At 35.7% G+C, this 9,910-nt stretch overlaps 2 protein-coding genes across 2 annotated transcripts; both read left to right on the plus strand.

Annotated features, from left to right (window-relative positions):
• The first annotated feature begins 732 nt into the window (after positions 1-732).
• Positions 733-1,778, plus strand: LOC134236879 (uncharacterized). Its single transcript, XM_062719033.1, has 3 exons — positions 733-1,262; positions 1,459-1,537; positions 1,642-1,778. Exons 1-3 carry the CDS (start codon positions 990-992, stop codon positions 1,776-1,778), a joined length of 489 nt encoding a protein of 162 aa, XP_062575017.1. The 5' UTR covers positions 733-989.
• A 4,560-nt stretch (positions 1,779-6,338) lies between these two features.
• LOC134236880 (uncharacterized) lies at positions 6,339-7,380 on the plus strand. Its single transcript, XM_062719035.1, has 3 exons — positions 6,339-6,860; positions 7,058-7,139; positions 7,244-7,380. The coding sequence occupies exons 1-3, from the start codon at positions 6,591-6,593 to the stop codon at positions 7,378-7,380; spliced, it is 489 nt and encodes a 162-aa protein (XP_062575019.1). The 5' UTR covers positions 6,339-6,590.
• The last annotated feature ends 2,530 nt before the right edge of the window (positions 7,381-9,910 follow it).

The raw sequence follows: 9,910 nt of genomic DNA on the forward strand, positions 1-9,910 counted from the left end.
ATATGTCAGACCTCCCCACCCTTCCGCTTTTGGCGTAATTCTTCCGCTTTTTAGCTCAAAATTACGCTATTACGCCACCTATATTAATTTTACGCTTTTGATATTTTGGTTAAAATTCCATCTAAAATTCCGTCTAAGGGTTAACGTACGAAATGCTGAAATGATAAAAGTAATTCAAAGAGGACAAGTTCGATAATGTACGTAATACAACCAGTTGTTAAATGTAAACTGGTATGGCGAAGATTCGGAAGAAGACTAAAAGGCACTACTGACGTTAACTATTAAACGATATTGCAAAAGGTACAGCCATTTCCATGTTCAATTTAGTTTATTTTAACATTGCTTAGAACAAAATACAGAAATGTGAGTGTTAAGAAGATAAAAAAGAATGTAATAATGTACAATTTGTTTTAACATTCAAATGCAAGCTTTCAATTAAGAGATTTGATACAAATTTATCAAATGCTCTATTAAGGGTGTACGGTTTATTTGAGTTTGATATAGGATACTGGAATTTTACACTTTTCTGCAACTGAATGATTTGAAAAATTAAGATAAGTTTATACAAGCTTAGTTTAGTAATGTACAATTTCAGTTGTTTTGAAAAAAAGGATTATAGTAAAAAAGAAAATAGGAAAACATGATTGATTACGCTTTTACCTCTGAAATTCCACCAACAAATGTACTGAAATTACACCATTGCAATGAAAAGGGTAGGCAGGTCTGTTATATGTACGCCCGATTTCCAATTACGTATTTTGAATGTAGACTTTGCTGAGTGGAGAAAAGTGTAAGCTATGTATGTTACACATGCAAGAAAATAGCTTGTTCCATGCCATGTTTCCAGCGATTAAAGAAGTGCCTTGGCTGTCCTCATGACCTCGTAATTTAAATGACCATTCCACCCCTAATTGGAATGTGTCATTATTCATTATATAAGAGATGAAGGAAAAAATTCGCCATCTTAATTCCAAATTCGAAGAGACACGATGTTCATGTTCTTAGTTATTCTGGTGGTTCACGTTGATGCGCGGTGCGGTGTGTCAGAGGGGGTAGTGCAGTGCCGGGACTGGAGGGAGTTCGAAAGGGGAAATTACGCGATGGCCAACTTCCTCATCCTGGAGAGGGCGATGGGAGAGATCAACATTGAGGGATATCCAGCACTGACCAGGCTGGTCATCCACGACCCACAAGCTAATTGCGATGACATCACAAAAAACCCCTGGACGACGGTCTGCATAGGCTTCCTCACTTGTCAGGTAATTATATTTTTTTTATTTATTTATTTTGTTATCTATGCCATAAAAAAAATTAACAATAATTTCAATTCTGATAAGAAAAACTTGTCAGGGAAATATATCGTCAAGAATTTTTAATTGAATCGATGTTATTTTAGAAAAAAATTTAAAAAGTGAATAAAAATTGAAATTTATGTTTTTCTCTTCTTTTTTTCACGACGCCCATTACAGCAGTGGGGTCAAAGACATTGTTGCAACAACCACCGTCAGAACCGTCGAATTGGCAGCTATTACATTCGGTAAGTTTTGAATTAAAAAATAAATAATTTTTAATAAATAAAATAAAGGATTTAAATTACTATTATATAGAAGTTGTTTCTAAAGCCACCCTTTCTTTATTTAGACAAACCTTGGATATATGTTATCTTTGGAAAAACGGTTGTGGTTGTCTTGATTTTGTCGGTGATGATCGTTTGTGCGATTAAGAGAATGTTTGAGGAGACGGGTGGACATCGAGTCCCAGTCGCTAACCGAGTTTGACGCAGTTGTCATCAGGAATTTAAACTTCTTATAGTGATCATCTGACGGTATGTATGAGGAGAAGAGGCCAAGTTGTACGTATTCAAGTTCGAGCCCCCCTCCCCCCCCCCCATCAGTCATCTCAGCTTCTCAACCAGGAACATTCCGCCGTTCGACAAGACAGAGGCGTCCACCCACCAGACTGACATATTGATTACCGGCCGCCAGGAGGCGGTCGGTTAGTTGATATGAAAGTTTTAAGTCGCCGTGCGTTTCTGCGGAGTTAGAACAATTTGAATAAAATATTTAATAACATTCATAGTATAGAATATTGAACAAAGACATTCTAAATGTTTAACAAAAAGCACAATAATCATAAAATAAAATTTTTATAAATAATTGGGTAAATATTTCATCCAATCCTGATTGACAAACTCTGACAATACTGAAGTGCGGAGAAAATTAGCACGAAGTGTCTTATGTAGGCATAGTCTAAAACAAAGACCACATTGTATATCAACAATTTTTACTTTCTCTTTTTAAACAGCCTAGACAGGATTTGTTGTACTTATTTTAAAATGCCGTGTATATTTATACATTTCCTATGGAAATTTTTCAAAAATTTTATGAAATATTGATTTCTTAAAAGCACAGAACCATTCGACAATTTTGTCCATGAGACTAGGGTAAAGCGCGTTTTTACAATGTGCCAAGCATTTTCCCGCCACATCTCAACACCAAAACAAAGAGACTGAAAGAAGAAATGTAGTGGTGGATCTACCGGTAGATGGATTTGGGGGGTTGTTAAAATCCTCTAAGAGAGTCCCACATATTTCATATTTGTTCCGTTCAAATTAAAGTAAAACTATAGCTAAGTTTAATCTTTAGTTTTGTACTTTTATGTAATAATTACTTAAACATCAAATTCGTTTGTACGGACGCAGAGGTCTATGGGCAGTTTGCTTACACATATAATATTGTACATGTATTTTGCATGAAGAAAATCGACAATGTCTCATGCAAGTATTTCATGTTACGAGGATATTTGAACAGATAAATACTAGTATAAGAAATTTTAAAAACAGATCACGCAAATTTCAGTTTCGAATTACTTTATCAAAGGAATAATTACTAGTAATTTGTTTGCGGCCGATTTTTGACGCTTGCGTCAATATGTTTCTTGTTTCCTTTTGTAATGATAATTTTTATAAACATGTTGACTTTTCTGAAATTCTTTATGTATTAAATAAACGAAATGTAAATATTTGAATTATTTGTTATCTTTGTTCTATTCTTCAAATGATTTAATCTAGGTTACATGACGTAGTATTAATCTTAACCATTGATTACGACTACCCCCTTCTCAGCGCTAATTACCTTCCTGTTTGCTACGTCACGATCCTCAATTGTAGCGATCCTCAATCTGGGCTATAATGTCCCCCACTATACTACTCCCAACTTAAATTTTCTTGCAAAGGTATCTCAAAGAGAAGACTCAAAGCCCCTCTTACTACATTTCGAAATGTTTTAAAAACTCAAAAACAATCTTTTGGAATAAATATGGGGTTTAAACTTTACAATAATCAAATCTGTACATACCGACAAGTCAGAAATGGGTTTTCCTATTTTTATTGTAAAAGAAAAGTATTATCCGACGGTGTGAGTACAAAGACCTTAGACATAGAATTATGTCCAGTTAGAATTAAAAGCGATTATGAAATTGAAATTGACGACTACGATTCAGAACACATTTGCTTTACGAAATGAACAATACCGATTGTTAAATTAAATATTTATGTTAAAGTGTAAATTGATTCATTATACAGCTCTCGTGAAAAATATATATATAAACTTGAAATACTATATGGTTGTTTTGTCTATTGATTTCAAAAGACTGCATAAAGATTCAATTTTACTATTAACACAAAAAACCAGTATGAGTTTACTTTCTTAAATTTAAAAGCAATACTTTTGTCTGTCGAATATAAGATTCATTTTGCTGGCTGAATGATAAAAAAAAGACCTGGTTTACAGACACTACAGACAGGGTTTATCGATCTCCGTCGATGTTCATTCGTCAGGAGGATTAAGTCCTTAACCATGTTAACGGCGGTTTAACTTTACCGCCAGGAACTGAAATAGTTCCAAGTTGGGCCATCCGGGCGGCAAGCGTCCTACTGAGAAGCTGTCCAGTCTGTTTGGAGGTAGAGCGTCTCAGCGTCTATATATGTGGATGCTGCAGACAACGTCCAGCCTGCAGCCAGTGCACCTTGCAGTTGGCGAATGTAGAAAACTGGCGGCCGTGTCCCATTTGCAGATTTCGGATCTAGCGGATCGAGAAGAGCCACAAAGAGAGCTCGAGGAGAGCAAACCCCCTCAACCACCTAAGCCTCACCAGCAACAATTTATCGGTCTAGGGAGAGGAGTGGGTAGAGGAATGGGAAGAGGTGCGGCCCTCCTTGAAGCTATTCGGCTATATAGAGAAAATAGTCAATGAAAAAAAAAAAACAAACGGCCCTTTTCAGGGCCACCAAATTCTTAGAAAAGATACCTAAAATGATAAGAAAGTAGTTATTTTTATAATTAAAAAGAGACCTAAAAGTTCTTCTACAGAACAGTTTAGCGATCGAGGCGGACTGCGACCGGCATTGGTTTCCTCGCACTTACTGTAAGGAACACACAAAGTACGATCGTAGAACGCCTGAACTCTTTAAAATCGAATATGAAGGGGACGAGATCATTGGTCTCTGTTCAAAGACTTGCATCGTTTCGCATCAAAAGCGCAAGACACATTCCAACAGATTGATTACGGCACAGCGCTTACTTAAAAGATCAAAGAATTGTAGATTGAGAAAATCACACCACATAAAACATCGTTTGGAGACCCAACTTAATATTCTTGCAAATGTATCTCAAAGAGAAGACTCAAAGCCCCTCTTACTACATTTCGAAATGTTTTAAAAACTCAAAAACAATCTTTAGGAATAAATATGGGTTTAAACTTTACAAAAAAAGTTTCCGCACTGCGAAAAAGAATTCAAATTGTCTTCTCAATGTAGATTACATGTACAGAATGAACACAAAGACAAATTATTTAAATGTGATAAAAGCAGAAGGTAGTACTTAACCTTATACAATCGTTTAAACAGCACAATGGAAGATGCAAGGAACAGATTTTTAGGCAATATCTCACATTATCTTTTTAATATCATAGACAAATGATTTGTGGCTCTCGGCAAGACCCCTGGTGGCGTCCACCCCTAAAAGACATTTGTTTGGACGCATCAAAAAAAGATTAGAGTTTGGAAGCGGGAAAGTAAGTATATATATTTGTATATATACATACATGTGTACATACTTGATCATTCATTAGATATTGATTGTTAATTAGAATACACTAAAAAGAATCAAAATTTTAGTTTGTGTGTCAATTCCATTATTTTGCAGACTGCGGAGACCCAGATTCGTAAAATCATTATATTAGATACGTCGACTTCAACTCACAATAATGTAAGTTTTGTTAAAAATACTCACAAATCAAATTGTTGAATATATATACACATGTATATATAAAATAATAACAAATTTACGTGTCGAAGCGAACACATTTACACCGTTTATACTTACGCATGAGACAAATGAATATTACTGATTACATTTTACGACAACGACCTGACACGAAATGGAAACCATTTCTGATCACAAATGTCCGCATCGTCATTTATCACTTAAATTTCGTCTTGGGTAAAGGCGAAATCATTTTACCCGACCACATTAAAAAATCTGCTAATATAGTTTCCTTATTAAAAGACAGAAAAGGGCAGTTTTACAAAGATAATCTGTGTGCGTTCCGCTGTTTAGCTGTACACGAAGGTCACAATACTTCGAGTTTAGAATCTCGCACTAGAATATTATTCGAAAAATGGGTGAAATATAACCGATCCCGTCAAACAGAAGTAAATTCTGATTGTAAATCTTTTCCTGGAGTTACATTAGAATAGATTGTCTATTTCGAAAAATGTTTTGAAATAAGTGTAAAAAGGAACTTTATCTTCGCCCGATCGAGTACAGAAAGTTGAAGTCTCAGGTGACTGAAATAGGGAAAGCTATTCCTGACTTCGATTCACTCGTTCCACGTTTCATGCGCGATGATCATTTGAATCAACAAGGCCTGTTCCATTGTCCTACCTGTATCCCGCTGGATTATACGAATTGGTGAATAGAATCGGTGTAAGGAAAAAAACTTTTTAAAGTAATGACAACATATAATTTTTTAAGCTTAATCTTTTTCTTAAATATTATTCAGTAAAAATAATACAATTTTACGAAGTTTGAGTCCATAATTTTTTTTATGACCGAGATTGACCTGTGGAACATATTTTTTATATTAAATTTTAATACGTTAGCCTAACAAAGTACATCAATTTATGCAAAACAATGATTATATATTGTTGACTAACATATTTCTACTCTCTTTGGCTCTCTTTACAGAACCCTCACTCTCTTTCGAACCCCCTCAAAAAATCATGAGCCACAGAATGAATGAACAGACTGGAGAGGTGAGGTGGGGTTATATGTACGCCCGATTTCCAATTACGTATTTTGAATGTAGACTTTGCTGAGTGGAGAGAAGTGTGAGCTATGTATGTTACACATGCAAGAAAATAGCTTGTTCCATGCCATGTGTCCAGCGATTAAAGAAGTCCCTTGGCTGTCCTCATGACCTCGTAATTTAAATGACCATTCCACCCCTAATTGGAATGTGTCATTATTTATTATATAAGAGATGAAGGAAAAAATTCGCCATCTTAATTCCAAATTCGAAGAGACACGATGTTCATGTTCTTAGTTATTCTGGTGGTTCACGTTGATGCGCGGTGTGGGGTGTCAGAGGGGGTAGTGCAGTGCCGGGACTGGAGGGAGTTCGAAAGGGGAAATTACGCGATGGCCAACTTCCTCATCCTGGAGAGGGCGATGGGAGAGATCAACATTGAGGGATATCCAGCACTGACCAGGCTGGTCATCCACGACCCACAAGCTAATTGCGATGACATCAGAAAAAACCCCTGGACGACGGTCTGCATAGGCTGCCTCACTTGTCAGGTAATTATATTTTTTTATTTATTTAATTTTGTTATCTATGTCATAAAAAAATTAACAATAATTTCAATTCTGATAAGAAAAACTTGTCAGGGAAATATATCGTCAAGAATTTTTAATTGAATCGATGTTATTTTAAAAAAAAATTAAAAAGTGAATAAAAATTGAAATTTATATAAAGTTTTTCTCTTTTTTTTCAGAACGCCCAGTACAGCAGTGGGGTCAAAGACATTGTTGCAACAACCACCCTCAGAACCGTCGAATTGGCAGCTATTACATTCAGTAAGTTTTGAGTTAAAAAATAAATAATTTTTAATAAATAAAATAAAGGATTTAAATTACTATTATATAGAAGTTGTTTCTAAAGCCACCCTTTCTTTATTTAGACAAACCTTGGATATATGTTATCTTTGGAAAAACGGTTGTGGTTGTCTTGATTTTCTCAGTGATGATCGTTTGTGCGATTAAGAGAATGTTTGAGGAGACGGGTGGACATCGAGTCCCAGTCGCTAACCGAGTTTGACGCAGTTGTCATCAGGGATTTTAAAAATGATTAACTTTTTGTAGTGATCATCTGACGGTATGTGTGAGGAGAAGAGGCCAAGTTGTACGTATTCAAGTTCGAGCCCCCCCCCCCCCCCCATCAGTCATCCCAGCTCCTCAACCAGGAACATTCCGCCGTTCGACAAGACAGAGGCGCCCACCCACCAGACTGACATATTGATTTCCTTTTGTAATGATAATTTTTATAAACATGTTGACTTTTCTGAAATTCTTTATGTATTCAATAAACGAAATGTAAATATTTGAATTATTTGTTATCTTTGTTCTATTCTTCAAATGATTTAATCTAGGTTACATGACGTAGTATTAATCTTAACCATTGATTACGACTACCCCCTTCTCAGCGCTAATTACCTTCCTGTTTGCTACGTCACGATCCTCAATTGTTGCGATCCTCAATCTGGGCTATAATGTCCCCCACTATACTACTCCCAACTTAAATTTTCTTGCAAAGGTATCTCAAAGAGAAGACTCAAAGCTCCTCTTACTACATTTCGAAATGTTTTAAAAACTCAAAAACAATCTTTTGGAATAAATATGGGGTTTAAACTTTACAATAATCAAATCTGTACATACCTACACGTCAGAAATGGGTTTTCCTATTTTTATTGTAAAAGAAAAGTATTATCCGACGGTGCAAGTACAAAGACCTTAGACATAGAATTATGTCCAGTTGGAATTAAACGCGATTATGAAATTGAAATTGACGACTACGATTCAGAACACATTTCCTTTACGAAATGGACAATACCGATTGATAAATTAAATATTTATGTTAAAGTGGAAATTGATTCATTATACAGCTCTCGTGAAAAATATATATCAACTTGAAATACTAAATGGTTGTTTTGTCTCTTGATTTCAAAAGACTACATCAAGATTCAATTTTACTATTAACACAAAAAACCAGTATGAGTTTACTTTCTTAAATTTAAAAGCAATACTTTTGTCTGTCGAATACAAGATTCATTTTGCTGGCTGAATGATAAAAAAAAGACCTGGTTTGCAGACACTACAGACAGGGTTTATCGATCTCCGTCGATGTTCATTCGTCAGGAGGATTAAGTCCTTAACCATGTTAACGGCGGTTTAACTTTACCGCCAGGAACTGAAATAGTTCCAAGTTGGGCCATCCGGGCGGCAAGCGTCCTACTGAGAAGCTGTCCAGTCTGTTTGGAGGTAGAGCGTCTCAGCGTCTATATATGTGGATGCTGCAGACAACGTCCAGCCTGCAATCAGTGCACTTTGCAGTTGGCGAATGTAGAAAACTGGCGGCCGTGTCCCATTTGCAGATTTCGGATCTAGCGGATCGAGAAGAGCCACAAAGAGAGCTCGAGGAGAGCAAACCCCCTCAACCACCTAAGCCTCCCCAGCAACAATTCATCGGACTAGGGAGAGGAGTGGGTACAGGAATGGGAAGAGGTGCGGCCCTCCTTGAAGCTATTCGGCTATATAGAGAAAATAGTCAATGAAAAAAAAAAAAACGGCCCTTTTCAGGGCCACCAAATTCTTAGAAAAGATACCTAAAATGATGAGAAAGTAGTTATTTTTATAATTAAAAAGAAGGAGACCTAAAAGTTCTTCTACAGAACAGTTTAGCGATCGAGGCGGACTGCGACCGGCATTGGTTTCCTCGCACTTGCTGTAAGGAACACACAAAGTACGATCGTAGAACGCCTGAACTCTTTAAAATCGAATATGAAGGGGACGAGATCCTTGGTCTTTGTTCAAAGACTTACATCGTTTCGCATCAAAAGCGCAAGACACATTCCAACACATTATTTACGGCACAGCGCTTACTTAAAAGATCAAAGAATTGTAGATTGAGAAAATCACACCACATAAAACATCGTTTGGTGACCCAACTTTATATTCTTGCAAAGGTATCTCAAAGAGAAGACTCAAAGCCCCTCTTACTACATTTCGAAATGTTTTAAAAACTCAAAAACAATCTTTAGGAATAAATATGGGGTTCAAACTTTACAATAATCAAATCTGTACATACTGACAAGCCAGAAATGGGTTTTCCTATTTTTATTGTAAAAGAAAAGTTTTATCCGACGGTGTGAGTACAGAGCCCTTAGACACAGAATTATGTCCAGTTAGAACTTAGGAGTAAACGCGATTATGAAATTGACGACTACGATTCATAACTCATACATTTGCTTTACGATATGGACAATACCGATTGATAAGTTAAATTTTATATTAAAGTGTTAAGTGTAAATTGATTCATTATACAGCTCTCGTGAAAAAAAAAAAATATATATATATATATAGAAATGGTTATTTTGTCTATTGAGTTCAAAAGATTGAATAAAGATTCAATTTTACTATTAACACAAAAAACAGTATGAGTTTACTTTCTTAAATTAAAAAGCACTACTCTTGTCTGTCAAATATAGGATTCATTTTGCTGGTTGCATGATAAAAGAAAAATAACATAGGTGTAAATATTCATTTGTTTAACATTACTTTATTTATTGTGT

Source organism: Saccostrea cucullata, unplaced genomic scaffold, assembly GCF_032062105.1.
Source record: "Saccostrea cucullata isolate Sc308-1 unplaced genomic scaffold, CSIRO_AGI_Scuc_v1 ctg3454, whole genome shotgun sequence".
In the NCBI taxonomy this organism is placed as follows: domain Eukaryota; kingdom Metazoa; phylum Mollusca; class Bivalvia; order Ostreida; family Ostreidae; genus Saccostrea; species Saccostrea cuccullata.

What these genes read in the sequence shown, in the direction of transcription:
- LOC134236879 (XM_062719033.1), top strand. Translation starts at nt 990, where the DNA reads ATGTTCATGTTCTTAGTTATTCTGGTGGTTCACGTTGATGCGCGGTGC. An exon ending in GCTTCCTCACTTGTCAGGTA is followed by an intron (nt 1,263 to 1,458) that starts ATTATATTTTTT and finishes TTTTTTCACGAC; the next exon opens with GCCCATTACAGCAGTGGGGT. An exon ending in ATTGGCAGCTATTACATTCG is followed by an intron (nt 1,538 to 1,641) that starts GTAAGTTTTGAA and finishes TTCTTTATTTAG; the next exon opens with ACAAACCTTGGATATATGTT.
- LOC134236880 (XM_062719035.1), top strand. Translation starts at nt 6,591, where the DNA reads ATGTTCATGTTCTTAGTTATTCTGGTGGTTCACGTTGATGCGCGGTGT. An exon ending in TAGGCTGCCTCACTTGTCAG is followed by an intron (nt 6,861 to 7,057) that starts GTAATTATATTT and finishes CTTTTTTTTCAG; the next exon opens with AACGCCCAGTACAGCAGTGG. An exon ending in ATTGGCAGCTATTACATTCA is followed by an intron (nt 7,140 to 7,243) that starts GTAAGTTTTGAG and finishes TTCTTTATTTAG; the next exon opens with ACAAACCTTGGATATATGTT.